At 52.3% G+C, this 18982-nt stretch overlaps 1 protein-coding gene across 1 annotated transcript in view; it reads left to right on the forward strand.

Moving 5' to 3' along the window:
* LOC118528540 (uncharacterized) overlaps positions 1 to 18982 on the forward strand; it is a 148496-nt gene that overhangs the window by 25449 nt on the left and 104065 nt on the right. Inside the window, exons 13-23 of the mRNA XM_078074038.1 lie at positions 455 to 599; positions 2666 to 2824; positions 3359 to 3483; positions 5100 to 5294; positions 8039 to 8194; positions 8838 to 9022; positions 9961 to 10143; positions 11212 to 11303; positions 12550 to 12713; positions 14721 to 14880; positions 15005 to 15084. Coding sequence (XP_077930164.1) covers positions 455 to 599; positions 2666 to 2824; positions 3359 to 3483; positions 5100 to 5294; positions 8039 to 8194; positions 8838 to 9022; positions 9961 to 10143; positions 11212 to 11303; positions 12550 to 12713; positions 14721 to 14880; positions 15005 to 15084 — 1644 coding nt within the window. The remainder of the gene's footprint in view (positions 1 to 454; positions 600 to 2665; positions 2825 to 3358; positions 3484 to 5099; positions 5295 to 8038; positions 8195 to 8837; positions 9023 to 9960; positions 10144 to 11211; positions 11304 to 12549; positions 12714 to 14720; positions 14881 to 15004; positions 15085 to 18982) is intronic.

An 18982-nucleotide genomic window follows, 5' to 3' on the forward strand; every position in this document is an offset into this window, starting at 1 on the left:
TGTAAGAGTGGATGTGGGTGGGTGGCTGTGCTATGAAGGAAACCAGGGCACAGGGTGAGGGAGGTGGCTTCAGGAGGGGGCCAGGGTAAGCCAGGCACTTTAGGAAATATCTGCTGTGTGTCAGGCACAGAGCTGTTTTTATAAATTTTTATTGGAATGCAGCCATACCCATCTATTTACCTTTTGTTACCTGTGGAAATTGGCGAGCCTCTGGACTGGGGCTGGGGGAGGGTGGGCTTAGTGGTGGTGGCCCTACCACCTCCCACAACCCGCCCGCAGGGGAGCGTGTCGGGGAGGCCTCCTGCAGTGGAGACTTTGTGACTTCGTGAGAGCTGGCACCAGGCAGCAGGGCCACCTGCTGAGCCAGAGCAGCTCGGGGGATGTCGTGCTTCTGGGTGGAGGGGGGTGGTGGTAGATGGGCCCCAGGTGATGGCCTTCGCTCTACCCAAGCCAGCGATCTGCGCTCTCCCGTCTGTACCAAAACCCAGAGGAGGATGCTGAGATCCGCATCAACGCCTACCTGGCCCTGATGAGATGCCCTGGCGAGGAGGTGTTTGCGCAGGTGCAGCGGACCCAGGCAGCCGAGCGGTCCACCCAGGGTGAGCAGTGGCAGCTGGGGGAAGGGGTGCTGGGGCTGGCCCAGAGTCTCCTGGTGGGTGCAGGGTTTTGGGAGCATGCTCCTCCTCCGCCCCTCAGGTGCTCTCCTAACTGCTTCCTGTTCTCCTTTTCTTGCCACACCACCTGGCCAAGTGGCCTTGTGTGCCCCCACCTCACATGTATGGCAGTTGGACAACCTTGGACAAGTTGCTTGTCCTCTCTGGTCCTCCATTTCCTCATCTCTAAAAAGGGATGGGAGTCACTGGCTTCCCTTGTAGCTCTGGACAGTTCATGACCTAGTACCTGGAAGGGAGACCCAAGACTGAGGAGGGATGGTATCTGCGAGCCACAGATCCCTTCTGGGGTCAGAGAGGTTCCTTTAAACAGGGGCCTCTGGCCATAGTTCCTAAACCTAAAAGTGAAACTTCAAAAAATAAGTTCAGCTGATTTTCAAAAATCTTTTCTATGATGGACAGTGAGTTGAGTGCCTGGAGCCCGACAGCCTGGGTTCAAATCCCAGCTCAGTCACTTCCTACCTGTGTGCCTTTGGACAAGTTACAAACCTTTCTGAGCCTCTGTTTCTACATCTGTGAAGTGGGGATGATAATACCACCTCCCTCATAAAGGGAGCATAAACTGAGTCAAAACACAAAGAGTTTTAGAACATTTTAAGTGCTGTATGTGTGGCCATTTAAAGTTTCAAAGCAGACAGGAAAGTAGAAATGGAAAATTAAAGCCTACCTTCTTCTTCCCTTGGCCTTCAAATCCCATTTCCTGAAGGCATTCACTGTGAACAGTTCTCTTCTATATCCCAACAGAACTTGGAGTGTGTGGTCGAGTATGTCCATGTATCTCCTAAACAGTATCAACTCAGGATCATGTTATACTTGCTGTTGTGCTCCTTGCTTTTTGCCTTTGTTGTTTCTGGGGGCTCTTTCCACATCAGGGCATGTGGACTCTTATCACTGCTTCATGATATCCTACTAGGAGCTTGCACCATAATCCATTTTACCAGTCCCCACTGATGGGCATTTTGGTCATTTCTGGGTTTTTGCCAAGAGAAACAACCAGCAAAATGAACCTCTCTGCACATCCATCTTTGGGACCTTGTGCTAATCTAGCCATAGAATAATTTCCCAGAGGACAGAGAGCCAAGTTACAGGGTGTACGCATTTAAAAGTCTGTGATACTGCTGAATTACCTTCTAAAGAAATGGTACTGCTGGAAGATGCAACTGTTTGTTGGCAGTTTCAGGGATGGGATGAGATATGTGTGGGATGGGGGGAGAGGCCGCTGAGCCAAGCCCCATCACCAGGGGATCAGCCAAAGGGCTCAGCCTCGATGAAGGCCCTGGGATACCAAGCCTGTGTGTTACCCAATGGGAACAAAAGCCAGACTCCACTTTGTTCTTTGGTGGATTGTTCTAGAAGCTCCCTGGTGGGCATTCTGAGAGCCTGGGACAACCAAGAGGATTCAGGGTTCCCAGTTAGACTCTAATATCCCTTGTTGGACTCTCCCATTACTGCTCTCATTTGATTTTTACTCCTCCAGAGAGCCTGAGAGTGTCCCCATCACGAATTGCATGTCATCCCTTTCCCAACCCTGAAAGATACTCAGTTCTTTGGCTTCCTCTTGACTTGTCTGCACAAACAGCCCTGGGAGATGGGCTGTTATTTCATTTTACAAATGAGGAAACTAAGCCTCAGGGAGGGAGAGTAACGAGCCTGAGGTCACGTAGCTTATGAGTGGTGGAACTGAGATTCAGACTGGGGTCTGACTGTCAAGCCAGAGCTTTTCCCACAATGCCTCCTTTTCCCTTCAGGAAGGCATGTCAGAATGCTGTGCACAGGCCAGATTTCCAAGTTCCATTAAGGAACTGCTGTTTGCCACTATTTCTGGAAAGAAAACATGGATAACTAAGCTCCTGGGAAGCCCCTGGCATGTGGAAATAGCAGGACTCAGGATAGGGGATCGGGGGGCTCTTTTCTCTGGGCTGTGCCAGCTCCAGGTTCATCCTTCCCCTCCCTCCTCTTCCTTCCCCTCCCTGCTGACTGTGGCGGGACTCCAGTGGGCTCCTTTGTGTGGAGTCACCTGATGCAGCTGCTGGAGACCAGCGACCCCCTGAAGCGAGCTCTCCAGGAGGCCCTCCCTGAGGACATCCTGAGTCGGGAGTTCCAGCCGGAGGCCTGGAAACACTCGTCCTATTCTGATGTCACCTTCCGCTCAGGTATGGCCATCCTGGACAGCCGCTTTCCTGCTCTGGGGCCACAAAGCCCTGGGGACCTGGGAACTCTAACCCTTGAGGACATGTGGATCAAAGACACTCTTACCCAAATGTCATCTCTTTATATGTATATTGGCATTGATTTTGTTGCCTGCCTATGAATTGGAGAACTTCTTCCCCTGTGTTACAAGGAGATTAGCACCAAGCTGAGGCTGTCGCCTCCTTATCACAATGAAACAGAGCATTGAGAAGCACCCTATTCTAGCTTAGTCACCTAAACTACCTCGGCAGCTCCGGAGGTCTGGGGGCGGAGAGGGGGTGCTCTGGCTGCCCCCTCTCTGCGTGTCCAGCAGGTGTGGGTATATTTGTGACCCTTCTGGCCTTCCCTATGCCCTTGGTGAGGCTTACGGCTGAGGCACGTGTCCTGTTGGAGAACACGCACCACATCTTGCGCTGTCTCAGACTATGGTGCCTCAGTGGCCAGACCCTGCTCTGTGAGGGGTGGGGAGTGTACTGATCCTCTCTCTCTCCTCCTAGTGTCTGGCAGCCTGGGAGCCAACCTGGAGGGGACCCTTCTCTTTTCTCCGGCCTCCTTTCTCCCCCGTTCTGCCATGACTAACCTGACCGTCCACGCCCTAGGTCGTGCCTTCAACCTCCTGGAGGTAAGGGGAGGGGGCTGCTGTAGCTCTTGGGGCCTCTTCTAGACTCGGGGCCAGAAATGATCCCATCCATCCATCTTTCCATGTATTGCCTCTTGTCTGTATTGATCCACTCCTCCATCTTGTACCCCCAGTTCCTTCCATCCATCTACCCACACATCCATCTCTTTTATCTCATTCATCTCTGTACCTTCCCACTCATCTCTCCATCTGCCCTCTCACTTATCCATTCACCTATTCTCTCAGTCAGCCAGCCACCCACCCAGCCATACAGCTATATATCCCTCTACCTTCATGCATCATCCATCCATCCCTCTCACCCATCCATTTATGTAGCCTCCCATCCATTTCCCCATCAGCCTCTCACCCCTACATCTATTCATCTGTTCTCCTAGTCATCCACACACACTGCTATATACCCACCCACTCACGCATCTATCCGCATATCCACCCCTATATACATCTATACATCTGTCCATCCATCCTTCCTTCCTTCCTTCCTTCCTTCCATCCATCCATCCATCCATCTATCCATCCATCCATCCATCCATCCATCCATCCATCCATCTCCTCTATCTATTCATTAATGTGCCATTATACCCCTCTTTCCATCTACCCTCTTCCACATCCATCCATCCATCCATCCATCCATATATCCACATTTATCTACCCACCCACCTGTCATCCATTGCACAAATATCTGTTTTCTAACCTGACATGTGCCATGTGCTATGCTGGGCTCTGAGAATATGACAGTCAACCGGAGAGACGTGATCTCTGCCCAGAGAGGTAGACAGATAAAAAATTAGTAAACACACAGATAAAACAATTTTAAGTATTTAAGTATTGTGTTCAGGAAGGTGAAGTTTGAGCTTCCACCTGAAGGAGCATGAGCAGCCTAGTGAAGAGCTGGGGTTAGAGCCTTCCAGGCAGGGGCACAAGAATGTACAAAGGTCCTGAGACAAGAAAGGACTTGATGTGTCAAAAGAGCAGAAGTAGATCAGGGAGGGCAGAGAGAAGCAGGGGCACATCATGGAAGGGTTTTAAGCTGGAGAGTGATGTGACATGATTTGAACGTTCTGGCTGTTGTGTGGAGAATGGATTGTGGGGTGCAGCAACAGAAGAGGGAATATCTGTGAGGTCCTATGTCCAGCAAACTTAAGAGTAGTGGGTTACCTTGGCGCCCTTCCATCTCCTTCCCCCAGGCCCCTGTGGCTTGTCCAAGAGAGGGTGCTCTGATTATAGCATCTGAGTGTGACCTAGAAGTTTTGTGCTGGTCTCTCAGAGGAAGGAGTGATAGATTTGGTCTGGGGGTGGGGGATGTGGGAAGGGAGGGATATGGAAATTCAGGGAAGACTTCCCAGAGGTGGTGACATGTGAACCAGGCCCTAAAGAATCAGTAAAGATTTTTGCTGTGCAACATTTGCCCAGCAAATGTGGAACTTGACGATCTGAAAAGGTGGTGCCCCTTTGTTTGGGCCCAGGTGGACCCTGGGGAGCCCAGAGTACCCTGCCCAAGCCTGCTACCCCCTCCCCCCACTTTGAGTCCCCAGCTCTGCAGCTTTGGATCACCCATGGGACCGAGCTGCTCCTCAGTGAGCCCTGGCTTTTCTTCCCAGCTTGGCCTCCGGCTGGAAAATGCAGAGAAAATCGTCCACAGGCTGTTTGGCGGGAAGTCATTCTGGGGGCAGGAAGAGGAGAGAGAGGCCCAGCCAGAGAAATCCCCAGAGCCAGAAGCAGGGCCCACACCACAGGCAGCCAACCCTGACTGTCCAGGAGAAAGGTCCGGAAAGATGAGAGACCTGCAGCAGAAGGTAAGAGGAGGGCGGTACCTGCACCCACCCTGCTCCCACCCCTCACCAGCCTGAGCTTTTGGCCTGAGGACTCAGGCATCGATCAGCTCTGACCCTGCCCGCCCTCCCTCCCCCCCCGGTGCTCATAGAAACAAGTAGCTGGTCCAGAGCTGAGTAGTCACCTGCCTTATCGTGAGAACGTATTGATCAAAGCATCACCGACAATTAGAAAAGTGTCCAAGTGCTAAGTGCATTTCCACCAACAGAATGCCTCCTTATAATCAATGCCCCGACCATTATCAGCACCCCAGAGGCCCCCTGCCCCTCCCTCTTCTAGTCTACCCACCCCAGTCAAGGATGATCACTAATCTGCCTCCTAACTGCACTGATTTAGTTCCACTTTGTAAAAATCAGCTTTGTAGAGGTAGGGTCTACTTTTAATAAGCAGTGTGAGTTTAAAGTATACAGTTTGATAAGTTTGGACATATGTATGCACATTCATAATGATGAGCAACCACCACTTCTATCTAATTCTAAAACATTCTCATCACCCCAAAGGAGACCCTGTCCCCATTAACAGTCAGTCCCCATCCTGTCCTCCCCCAGCCCCTGGCAACCACTAATCTGCTTTGGGTCTCTATGGATTGACCTGTTCTGGACATTTCATATAAATGGAATCAGACAACACGTGACCTGTTGTGTCCGGCGTCTCTCACTGAGCATGATGTTTTGAGATTCATCCGTGTAGCGTGGATCGGTCCTCCATCCCTCTTGAGGACTGAGTAACATTCCATGGTATGGATAGACTCCATTGCGTTTATCCACTCACCTGCTGATGGACATTCGTGTTGTTTCCACCTTTTGGCGAGTGTGAATGATGCTACTCGTGTCATTTTGTTCGCGTGTGTCTGGCTTCTTTGGCTTAAATTTTGTTGGTGACGATCCATCTATGCGGCTGTCTATATTCCTGCTTTGTTCATGCTCCCTGCTGTGCAGCATTCCATGGTATGAACATACCAGAATTTCTTTGTCCGTCCTACTTTTGGTGGACTTTTGGATAATTTCCAGTTTCTGGCTTATTGCAGGTAGTCCTTTGAATATTCTTGCACATGTCTTTTTGGTGAAGGCGTGTATGCGTTTCGGCTGGGCATATGCCCAGGAATGGAGTTAGTGGGTCGTGGAGTCCTTGAATATCCATTCTGTGGGTGGGGAGTTCTATTTTACGTGATTATTCTTCCATTGATGGACGTTTAGGTTGTTGGCACCCTTTGACTCTTGTAAGAAGTCATTGCTATGTACATCTGAGGGGGATCGAGGAAAGTGGCGGGGCATTTGCTGACGTGTTCACACCTTTACCAATCGTCAGGTGTGAACCCATAGGCCCAAGGACACAAAGATGGTCGGGACATGGTCTGTGCCCTTAAAGCCTCTTGGGCTAGAGCTGGGGCTGGCCAGCAACGAGAATGAGGTGGTGGGCGGGGTCTGAAGACTTTTTTTTAGAATCTGCATCCTTTTTGTCTGTTATTTTCACACCTGGAATGGAGAGTCCTATCCCAAGATATATTTAGCACAAGCACAGCAATAGTGGTGACAGTGCTTGGTCTCAGTGTTGGAGGGGCAATAGGGAGCGGTGGGGACTGTGGCCGGTGGGAAATGCATGTGGCAGCCACCGTCCAGCTCTGGTTTCTTACTGCCCCTTGTGGTGGTGGGGAAGGCAGGCCAGTACTTCTCTTTTTCGAGAAGCCAGACAATCTGGATTTTATATGTAGTCACCTAATTATTAAACATTGGAAACAAATTCAAATTTTATTGTATATTATTTTTTTTAAAAGACTTTATGTATTTATTTAACAGTGAGAGACACAGTGAGAGAGAGGGAACACAGGCAGGGGGAGTGGGAGAGGGAGAAGCAGGCTTCCCGCGGAGCAGGGAGCCCGATGCAGGGCTTGATCCCAGGACCCTGGGATCATGACCTGAACCAAAGGCAGATGCTTAACGACTGAGCCACCCAGGTGCCCACAAATTCAAATTTTAAAAAATATGCACTGTGAGGGACTCCTGGGTGGCTCAGTTGGTGGAACCATCTGCCTTCGGCTTGGGTCCTGATCTTGGGGTCCTGGGATCGAGCCCCGTGTTGGGCTCCCCGTTCAGTGGGGAGTCTGCCTCTCCCTCTACCCCTCCCCACTGCTCGTGCTCTCTCTGTCTCTCCAATAAATAAATAAAATCTTTAAAAATACGCACTGTGAAAAATACGAAGAAGGACAAATGGTCACAGACCAGAGGAGACAGGAGAGACAGGACACGTTAATGCAGTGTGGTCCCCGGATTGGCTCCTGGAACAGAGGGAGAATTGGAATGGGGAAACGTGAAATCTGAATGTCTGGAGTTTTGTTAATAGTACATGTCCTTGCTGGCTTCTTTGCTTTCCCTGTGCCCTGGCCAGGAAAGATGCTGCCGATAGAGACAGAGCGAGGGGTGTGCGGGAGCTCTCTGTACCATCTTTGCAACTTTTCTGTAAATCTAAGAATATTCCCAAATAAGATGATGATGAGAACACGCACACCCACACACACTGCCCTGGGCATTTGGGCAGTAGCGTGCAGACCAAAGAAAACACACCCGTGGATTCTGCCTGAGGGCCATGAGTTTTGCAAGCCATGTTCCAGACACCAAAAGCCCTTGCCCTTGCCTTCTGCTCCCCCGGGCCCCCACCTGTGTCCAGGCACCAGACCTGCTTCTGGTCACCGGTCTGGGCTCTACCTCAGGTGGCCCAGAGGCGCGCGGAGCGGCGGGCGCTGCGGTGTGAGCTGAGCGCGAAGGTGTTCGGGCACGAGCTGAGCTTCATGAACTGTGGGGTCATGGGGAGCCACGTGACACGCCAGTCCTTGAACCTGGCCGAGCTATCAGTCAAGCTCCTGAAGGTACCTCAGGCTGGGCTCGGCCCCTCCCCGCCCTGCTGGCCCCATGTTGTTTCCTTTGATGCTTTGGGGGGAAAGTACTAAAGAACGTTTCAGACTTAAGACCATGGTATTTCGAGCCAGGCTGCCCAAGTTCAACCCGCGGCTCCACTTCTTACCTCCTTGGGAGCATTAACTTGTCATGGCCTCGGTTTGTGCGTCTGTGAAATGGGCATGATAGCATAACAATAATGGTAGCAATAAAAGCAGCTACTTTATGGGGCTGTTGTGTTAAATGAGCTAATGCAGTAAAAATGCAACAAAGCCTTTAAAATGCACCTGGCACGTACTCAGTGCTCTGCATCGTGGGCAAGGGCCACATTCCTCCTTACCTGACTCACCCTGGATCCCTGACCTCTGACCCTTTTCCGCAGTAAACTGCCTGCGTTTGAACTCCACTCTACCTGTTTCTACCTACGTAGGTTTGGCCAGGTGACGTCATCTGTTTGTGGGCTCCGTTTTCTCGTCTAGAAACAGGGCATAATGACGCTTTCCCTTCCTCTCCCACCACCCCGGTGTGAGGATCAAATAAGGTTGTGTGTGCTCAGTGCGCGCCTGGCCCACGCCAGGGGCTGTCACCTGCGTCATGACAGTTCTCTGGCCGCAGGGGCAGGAGGTAGAGGTGACCCGGAGGCTGAACCTGGCGGTGCAAGAGCTCACCTTTCCCACCATATCCGGCCTTCCAGCCCGGCTGAGCCTCAATGTCTCGGCCGCCATCAGCGTCCGAGTCCGAGGGACTGCCAACTTCCAGCAGCATCTGGATTTCTCTGTGCGTGGCTACATCAAGCCCAGGTAGCTGGCTGGCTTCTTGGAGCTGGAGGAGGGAGGTGGGTGGGCGGGGGCCTCCCCCTACAGAGGGCCACAGGGAGCTGGGCCATCAGCACGGGCTGGAGGGGATCCCTGCTCTGCAGACCATCCATGGTACCGTGGTACCATCCATCCTTTGATTGAGTGTTTTTTGTGCCAAGAGACTGTGAGGAGATGCTGGGCAGCTGTGCCCACTTGACAGGTGAGAAAACTGAGGCTCAGTGAAGTGACATCCTGTGCCCAAGATGCACAGCAGTGCCAGGCAGCTGGGACTCTAGTGTCTTGCCATGAGCCATGCTTCCCTCTGTTCCACTCGGCCTCCGAGGGGAGGGGAGGAGGGAGGGAGGGAGGACCATTTAAGATGAACGGGCTGTGACTCCTTCGAACCCACATAACTACCGATGAGGCAGACACTCCTCGTATTCCCACGAATGGCTGAGAAAACAGGCTCCAGGCCACCCAGCGTGGGCAGAGTGGGTTCAGGGCTCCGTCTGATTCTGGAGCGGGTCCGGGGCCTGCTGGGCGACTGTCCCCCACTCAGTTGGCCAGGCTGTGGTTTCTGGGTCCGATGTGGGGAGCGTGGGCATCCTATGCTGGCTGCTCTTTGGCACAAAGACCCCAGCTGGGGCTCAGGCAGCCCCCGGTCCCAGCCCTGCCGCCCCCGTCCCGGCCAGGGGACCCCAGCAGGTGGTTTCGCTGCTCCCAGCCTGTGTCTGCGTCTGTAAGTTCAGGCCGATGATGGCGAGGTCCGGATGGACCGGATGACGTGGCTGGCGCGCTGGAGGGCATGGTCCGCGGTGACTCGGGCCTGGCTCGGGCCTGCGGAGAACAGCCGAGAGCGGCCGGGGCGGTGAGCACGGGGGTGCCGTGTGCGTGGCCCCTGGGGCCTGCAGGCTGCAGCCAGCGTGCGGCTCTCCCCTCAGTGCCCTGCTCCGGGTCTCGGCGCAGATGGGCGCGGTGGGCGCCCTGGGCCAGGCCGGGCTGAGGTGGGTGACCGGCGTCCGTGGCACCGCCAGCCTGGATGGTGGGATCCACGCAAGGAAGGGCCGGGACCTCAAGGTGCATCTGAACACTCCCGAGGAGGCCGTGGAGCTGCTCAGCTTCAGGTGGGCGTCCTGCACACGTGAGAGGGAGCCGGTGCGTGCGCGCGTGTGCAAGTGAGGGTGAGGGCGGGTGCGGGCGTGGGTGTGGCCCGAGGGCTTGTGCATGTGTGTCTGTGAGTATGTGTATCTGTGAGCACATGTGCATGATCGCCCATGTGTGAGCGTGAGCTTTGTATGAGTGTATGTGACCTCGTGTGTCTGTGCATATGTGTGTGTGTGTGTGTGTGTGTGTGTCAGTGGGGGAGTGTCTGTGACAGGGACTGTGGGGTGGCTGAGAGGTAGAGGGGGGACCTCCCGTATTCCTCAGCTCTTTACAGGGGTCCCTCTTGGTTGTTCCCAGCCTCCCAGAGAGGTGAGAGTTGGAGAATGAGTTATTTCAGATGAAATAGGAGTGAAGCCAGGCTGCCCTCAGTCACACCTGCTTTGTCTCTGTTGTCCCACCCTAGCCAGGGGCACTCTGTCCTCTTGCTGTCCTCTAGGCCCTTCTCCCAGCAGCAGCCAGTGGGGTCCTTTAAAATGTCAAATCATGTCACTCCCTGCCCCCCCCCACCTCTTTAAAACCCTCTACTTGTTTCTAGGATAACCCAGGTCTTCGTGATTGTCCTTCCTCATAGGCGTCCTGCCCACCTCTCACCTGTTTCCTTCCACTACCTCCTGCCCTTCACTCACTCCCTCTCCCTCCACCCTAACCCCCTTGAACCGCCCTTCTTTTTGTTCTCCTAAAGAGACCACTTTATTCCCACCACAGGACCTTTGCACCTGCTGTTCCCTCTGTCTAGAATGCTGGCTCCTTCTTATCCTTTGAGTCTCTGCTCACGTGTTACCCTCTGCAGAGACTCCCCCCGCCCAGGTAAAGGAGGCCTTGCCCTGTCCCCAAGACAGACCCTGTGCCACCCCCATTCAGGTTTGTCATGGCACTTGTCATCCCGAGTGCTGTGGATGAGTTCCCCAAAGGCCCATCCTGTTCGTGGTGGAATTCGTCCCAGCACCAAACTGCGGCAGCTCAAGCCATATTTGTCCAATGAATCAATGAAAATGACTTGTCTGGGACGTTCCTCTTTCCTCACCCAGCTCTAAGCTGTATCTAGTCACCGGGGATGACGTGAGGAGCCTCAGGAATGTCCAGCGCCCTTCTGAGGCCCAATCCTGTACTGACAAGAAAGGTAGGCCGTGGGGTCTTTGCCTTTGCTGTCCCAGGTTGGGCGTCTGGGAGCCGAGGGGAGCAGTGCCAGCTCCAAATGCTGGAGTTGCTCTTCTGCCCTAAAAATATTTATATCCCTTAATTCTTTGATTCTGCTTCTAGCACTTTACCCTATGAAGATAAACCAAAATCATTTTAAAATGCGCTGTGCACAAAGATGTTCACTGCATCGTTATTTACAAGGGCACAGTCGTAGGTGAATGGCTCATTACATGAGCTTGCAACAGGTTGTTACATTTTCAGATGGTTGGAAAGTCATCAAAGAATATTTCATATGTGAAAAATTTGTGAAATTGATGTTACAATGGCCAGAAATAAAGTTTTATTGGCACATGGCCATGCCCATTTGTTTACCTAACGTCTTTGCCTGCTCTCGATAGTCAACGGCAGAGCTGAGTGGTTGCGACGGATCCTGTGATTAGTGAAGCCTCAGATATTTACTGTCTGGCCACAGATAGAAGAAAAATTCTCCAACTTCTAGTTTAGTGAACCCCCTGAGATATCCTGTAACTTTAAAACCCCATAGTGAAGGAGATATTTTGATAACACTAGAAAATTCTTTGATAGTAACATCGGGGGAAAGGCAACAAAATTGACACGAGATTGGGAAGGAAATACACCAAACCGTGGTGGGTCTTGTGGGTCATTTTTTTGAGTAAGGTCGGGGAGGGGCCGCTCTCAATGAATGGACTCCTTTAGTTGGGGCACCATCCTAAACACGTCGGACGTGTCAGTCCTCACAGCTACACCATGAGGCAGGAACTGTTACCCATCCCAGTTTACAGATGAGCAGCACTGAGGCACAGAGATGTTAAGCAATCTGCCCAAGGTCACACAGCTGGCAAGTGGCAGAGCTGGAATTTGGACCCAGGTGGTCTTACTCTGGAGCCTGCATTCTACACACTCATGCTCTTAAAGTCTACACCAGTGGTCCTCAAGTGGGGGTGGTTTTACGCCCCCCCTCCACAGGGGCCATTTGGCCATGCGTGGAGACATTTGGGTTCTCCTAACTGTTGTTGGGGTGGCTACTGACTTGCAGTGAGTGGAGCAGAGCAGCTCACCATCCTACAGGACGGCTCCCACCACAAAGCCTTATCCAGCCCAGAATGTCAGTGGTGCGGGGGTTGAGGACTCTGGTCCACACTCTTCCCGCCTGGAATTCTCTGGCTCTCTGCTGACCAGAGCGGCCTGCCCCGCTTTCTCCACAGCGTCCCACACCTGGGGCTGGCAGCTATGTACAGAAGTCACCTGGCCAGCAGCTGGTCAGCCCTACCTGCTCTCGGCGCCTGTGTTCGTGGCTGTGACACTGACGAAGAAGGACCGGGGCCTCCGACAGTATCTGCTGGAAGCTGCCTATACCTTCCATTCCCAGGTAGGCCCTGTGGAACGGCCCCTTCTTTCCCAGCCGAGCTGTGGGTCTCCCTAGGTCTTCTACTCCGGCATCAGCCTCATACGGATGTGGGGCTCCTCTCTGGAGCTGTTGGGCTGGGTGGGTCCTGCTGTGGTCTCCTTCCTGCCTCAGGACCCTTGCACATGCCCATCCTCTGGCTCTGGCTCTGTGACTTGTTAAGTCTGAATCAGTCTTCAAATCTCAGTTCAGGGGTCTGCTGCTCAGGGAAGCCTGCCTTGATTATCCCAAAGTGGTCATGTTCTTTTGTTACTTGCTCTAATAGGACCATGTTTTTTCCCTTTAGATCACTTTTATGTGTTTTTGTTTTTGGGGTTTTTTGTTTTTGTTTTGTTTTGTTTTGTTTTGTTTTAGAGCAGGAGAGAGAGAAGGGGTGGGGGCAGAGGGAGAGATTCTTAACCAGGCTTCATGCCCAGCATGGAGCCCGATGCAGGGCTCAATCTCACAACTCTGAGATCATGACCTGAGCCGAAATTAAGAGTCAGAGGCTTAACCGACTGAACCACCCAGGCGCCCTGATCACTCTTATGTTTGTTACTTAAAGCTGCTTGACTACTATCAGTCTTCCCTCCTGGTCACTCACTTCCCAGGAAGAGCTTTAGCGCCTGTGTTTCTCACTCCTGTGTCCTCAGCATCTGGCACAGAACGGGCATTCGACACCCTCCTATCTGATCTCCCAGTTTCTGCTCCTCTCCTTGCCATCTGTTGTCCCCCAGCAGCCAGACAGGTCTTCCTAAATCCTAAAAGGATCTTGTCCCTCCTCTGCTCAGAGTTCTCTGGTGGCTTTTATCACTCTGAGTAGGAGCCGGACACCCTGACCTGCTGGGCTGTCCTCCCCATCTCCTGATTCTTTACGAGGCTTACTGCTCTCCACACACTGATGTCTTTTTTTTTTTTTTTTTTTAATGCCAAGCACATTGCTGCCCCAGGACCTTTGCACTGGCTGTTTCCTCTGCCTGGAACACTTTCCCAGATACCCCCTTGTCTCTCTCTCTCGCTTCCTTCGCTTTCTGAAATACCACCTCCTCAGAGGCAGCCTTCCCTGACTACCCTGTCTGACCCCTTACTCCCACTGAGTTTATTAGCAGAGTACCCATCCCCAGGTGCTCTGCTATCTACAGTTGTGTCTGGTGGTCCTGTGCTTCCCCTCTAGGATGTAGGTGCCACGAGGGTTCACATATTTGTGCATCTCACGCTCAGTCGCACTCCCTGTGCCTACAGCTAGCCTCGCACAGAGCAGTGAACCTTTCCTGGTGGTGTAAGAATGCTCATCAATGCAGGGTCTTAAAGGGGGCTTGTGTCTTAGGCTGTGTTTTCCTTGAAGCGGACCTGAGCTAAGGATTTGGCTAAAAGTGATTGGTTAAGAAAAGTCTCCAGGAGGACCCAGTATAAGAGGGTGGAGAAGTTAGGATAAGGAAGGGGAAGAACTGAGTTGGGGGGGGGGGGGTGATGTCAGGTGAAGTGGCAGCCTCTGCCCAATCCCGGGGCGGGGGTGGCCCTGGAGCATGGGTTACGTCTCAGAGTGTGGTCCCCTTGAGGCTGAGGAGCTGGGCTAGTTTTCACTCCTGTGAAACACAGAGGAGGGCAGTGTTCTGGAGGCCCTGGTGCTAGGTGTCAGCAGCAAAGCGTGCGAAGGCTAACACATAGGCACGCAGAGCGGGCTAAGGGTCCCAAGGGGGCCTCTGCAGGGTGCCCGTGGTGCGTGCCATGCCTTGCGTCTCCCCAGGCTATTTGCCGGACAAAATGAGACCCTGTTGATGTGGTCCTGAGTTGTCCTGCAGGGCTTTGCTCTTCTCCAGGTACTGCCTGAGATCTCCAAATTCCCAGTTTGGTTCTTGTCTTGTGAGGCCAAGGAGGAGCCTAAGACCTCACGTTTTTGAATGGTGGGGCTGAGGGTCTTCTCCCGGGAAGAGGGAAAACTTTTGGAGCTGGATGAGGTTCTCGAGACTGAGAAGTCTGCTCTGTTTTCAGAAGGACAGCTGGCTCCCTCAGGAAGCTTTGGTTCACCTCTTCATGGGCACCCCCAAGTCAGAGGTGCCCAGGGATGTCGGGGTGGACATCAGGTACAGCTTGCCCCAGGGGAAGTTCCGGCTCAAGCTTCTACATCCCAAGAAGAAAATGGAGCTGGATGGTAACGAGTGTCCCCTTCACAGTCGCTGGGGCTCAGAGATAAGAAACCTGGTGGGAGGTCGTCCCGTGGGGAAGACAGGGGCGGAGGTTAAACCCTGGTCCTTAACTCTTGTTTTGTTCCCCAGGAAAGATTGAGACTCTTCAGAGTGCCCGGGTGGGTCACCTGGAGCTGATACTGGATGACAGGGACGTCTACTACATTAAGGTTTGTTGCACATCCTCAGGCCTCCTGTGTTGGCACCTGCCACCTTCCAGCCTCTTTCAGCCTCAGTCCCACGGTCCCTGCTTAAAATAGTCAACATCACTATTGGTGTGTTAGTGGTTCTTACCCTTCCTCCTACCGTAACATTTGTGACCTCTTGGTGCTCAGAAACGTATAAAGAAGGAAAAAGTGGGCTCGAACCTCACTACCATTTAGGTGAAAAATTGACGGTATTAGTAATACAGGAGCATGCATGAAACTCAGTGGAAACGGGCAAGTTAAAGCACGGTACTCCCCGATTTTCCAGAAGAAATGGCTGTGTATGTCCCATGTAATCTGTGTTAGTACCTCGGGGCTGCTCTAACAGAGTACCCCAAATTGGGTGGCTGAAACACCAGAAATTTCTCCTGCACAGCCCTGGAGGCCAGAAGTCCCAAATCAAGGTGTTGGCAGGGTGGTTCCTTGGGAGGCGGGGAGGGAGACACTGTTGTGTGCCTCGGGCGTTCCTTGGCTTCTAGCATCTTTTCCGTATGTCTTCACATTGTCTTCCTCTTTCTGGGTCCAGATTGCCTGTTTCTTTAAGGACACCAGTCATACTGGACCAGGACCCACCCTCACAACCTTGTCTTTTTTTTTTAGATTATTTATTTATTTATTTGACAGAGAGAGAGATAGCGAGAGCAGGAACACAAGCAGGGGGAGTGGGAGAGGGAGAAGCAGGCTTCCCACAGAGCAGAGAGCCCGATGCGGGGCTCGATCCCAGGACCCTGGGATCATGACCTGAGCCGAAGGCAGACGCTTAACGACTGAGCCACCCAGGCGCCCCCACAACCTTGTCTCGTCTTGATCATTTGCAAAGACCCTATTTCCAAATAAGGTCCCATTCATAGATACTAGGGGTTAGGTCTTCAACATCTTTTGAGGGGACATGATTCAACCCATAATGCTATAGATTTGACATACCTTTTACTTTTGAGTTTTGTTTTTTGTGTGTATTTGTTTTACATGAAAAGATCACAACCTTTTCTTTGTTGGCACTTTTTTTCCTACTTGAAAATCTACCTTGACAAACTTTTTGTGACAGCACAAATTGCGAGTACAACTTAAATTTTATTGCATTAAAAAAAATCAGTGATACGTTTAAATAATTAAGTTCAAAGGATATGAAAAGGTATAGAACCGAGTGTCCCACCCGAATGGTAGAGCACGTGGCTATTTAAATAAGGATTAAAGAGAAACACGCCATTCCCCAGTGGCACTAACCACTTGCCAAGAACGTTTCCATCCTTGCAGAAAGTTCTGTTGGTCAGCACAGTTCTAGAATTGAAAACTCTCCCCCAGAGCCAACCACTGTTTGATTTTAGTGTGTGTGACTCTTCTCAGAGGGACATTCTTAGCAGTGGAATTCCAAGAGCAAAGGGTGCATGCATTTTTCTCTTAGAAGCTACTTTTGAAGGTTCTTCACCAGGGGACCCTGGATGGGACTCAGCGGGGCTGTTGAGGTCCCTGCAATTGTGCGCAAGTTTTGCGTCTGTCTGTCCGCCCTGCTGGAGAGAGGCTTCAGACCTCCCATCTGATGTTCAACCTAGTCTGGATGAAACCGGCAGTTTTAGCCTTGCTCCCGCCAAGCAGGACATCCGAGCACCGGTGGCGTTGGGTCTGGCCTGTCCACCTGGGTCTCCGGGGGCTTCTCAGGTCCGCCTTTGAGACTCCACAGCCGGGGCTGGGATTTTGCTGCACAAACACACTCTCCACCCTCAGATCCGCTTCCTTCCCCTGGGTGGGGAGAACACCAAGTGTCTGGGGAGAGCGCCTTCCTCCTAAAGCCCCAGCTGCTTGACTCCTGAGGCTACAGATCATTGCCAAACTCCCAGGAGCCTGCCAGCCTCCTCCGGTTGTTTGCTAAATGCCCAAGTGCTAATTGCTTCCATTTTCCAGCAGACCTTCCCGCCGCTCTCCAGAGGGCTGTCTGCAGCCTGCAAACATTTGCTTTTAGACACCTTCCAGTTTCAGCTGCCTCAGATGCATGACAGCAATGGGAACAGCGGGGTTCTGGAAATTTCCAAAGCCTGTTCTCAGGGGGCCATGGATAGCCTTGGGCTCAGAGGCCCACCTTCAGTCCTCTCAGCAAGCCCGTATGAGATGAAGACACCCAGGCAGAGCAGCTTGGAAATACAAAGCAGCAGATCTGGGTTCAACCCAGCTCAAAGCCTGTGAGGCTTAGGAATGGCGTGTGGGAGCGTGTGGCTTTCAGTGCTTCCTCCCGGTGTGCAGGGAAGTCCCAGGCTGCCCGGGGAGCCCTTGTTTCCCGTCGACCTGGCTCAATGTGACTAGTGCGCTCTTCACCTGCTAAGGGGCCTGGTTTGGATGAAATATTCCATAATCATTCTCTTCACGGGCTGCACTTGGCTAATGCCAGGCAGCCTCTGATATCGACAACGTAAAACCATCACCAAGACACCCCTTAAAGTGAGAGAAGCAGGGCAGAATGGAGAGCCTACATCTGTTTTTGTGAAAAGCAGGAGGGAGCTTATAAGTCTATGCTTCTGTGCACACGTGTGGCTGAATGCACATGAACATGCACACACATACACACACACACAGTCATATACGTCCTTCCTTGCCCAGGTGCAGGGAAGACCAAACATCAGGGATTCTGAGAATCCCTTCCTCTTAGAGCCCCAGCTTTCTGGAGGATGCACAAGAAGATGGGCACAGTGGCTGCCCCTGAGGGAGATGGGGAGACTAAGGAGGGGATTGAAACCTATATTTTTCAGTGTCTTCGTTTTTTTTTTCCAACGACTATTTATCTAGTACCTAGAGTGTGCCAGGTACTGGGAAGAGAGCTCAGTGAAAGAGACACAATTTTCTCCTCTTGGAGCTTACGCTGTAATGGGAGAGACAATAAATGAAATAAATAAGCAAATTGTACGGTGATAGGTGGGTATATATGCTGTAGGAAAAGGAAATCTTTGAGCTGGGCACAGGGGTCTGAGGTTATGTGAGAAGGGTCTGGGGGTTGGCTTCAGTTTTAAATAGGATGGGAAAGGAGGCCCAGAGGATGTGCAGAAGAGAGCCATGGGTTCTTTGGGGGAAAGGATTTCAGGTAAAGGATGCAGCATGTGCAAAGGTCCTGAGGTGATAATTTGCCCAGAGTGTTAATAGCACAGTACTCAGGCTTATGTGTTTGGAGCAGAATAGGAGAGTGGACAGAGAGGTGGGGGGATAGATCACGTAAGGCCTTCCAAAAGAGGAATCAGAAGAGAGCAAATCGTGACTGCCAAGAAACAAAGGCAAAAACGGGATTTCGAGAGTGCCTAAAATAGTGGACAGTCTGGGAATGGTGGGGTCGGTGTTACATCTTCGGGGTGAGCGCATCAGCGGGCAGTTAGCAGAGAGGTCTGCTGGATTGGTCTACAGTTGGCAGCAGCAGTCAGCGATGACAGTTGCAGTCGCTTATGGTTCTCCAGAAAATCTCCAGCACCATGACGTGTAGCATGTGTTTTGGGCTGTCCGTGTGTCCTGCCTGCCAGTATCCTCCCACGGGCAGTCCCTTCGGCCAGGTCTGCACTGCTCACTTCCAGAGAAAGCCTCAGCCTTATTGGTCTTTGCAAGGACTTTGACTTTTACCCTGAGGTAGACGAGTGTGTATGATCCTGTGTGTCTCAAAGGGGTCACTCTGGTGGGGAACAGACATCAGGGCCCCGGGGGGGAGCCGGGACAGCCGGGACGAGGATGTGGGGGTGACACAGGTGCTGATGGCCCACGTGGTCAGATCCCAGAATATTCTGCAGAGAGAACTGGCCCAGAGCTGGCTGACGAGAGGGGCGGGGGGTGTCCTTCACATTTACATCTGAACTTATAACAGGGACTATCTACTTTGAAAAAGGTCAAGTTGAAG

Source organism: Halichoerus grypus, chromosome 6, assembly GCF_964656455.1.
Source record: "Halichoerus grypus chromosome 6, mHalGry1.hap1.1, whole genome shotgun sequence".
NCBI lineage: Eukaryota > Metazoa > Chordata > Mammalia > Carnivora > Phocidae > Halichoerus > Halichoerus grypus.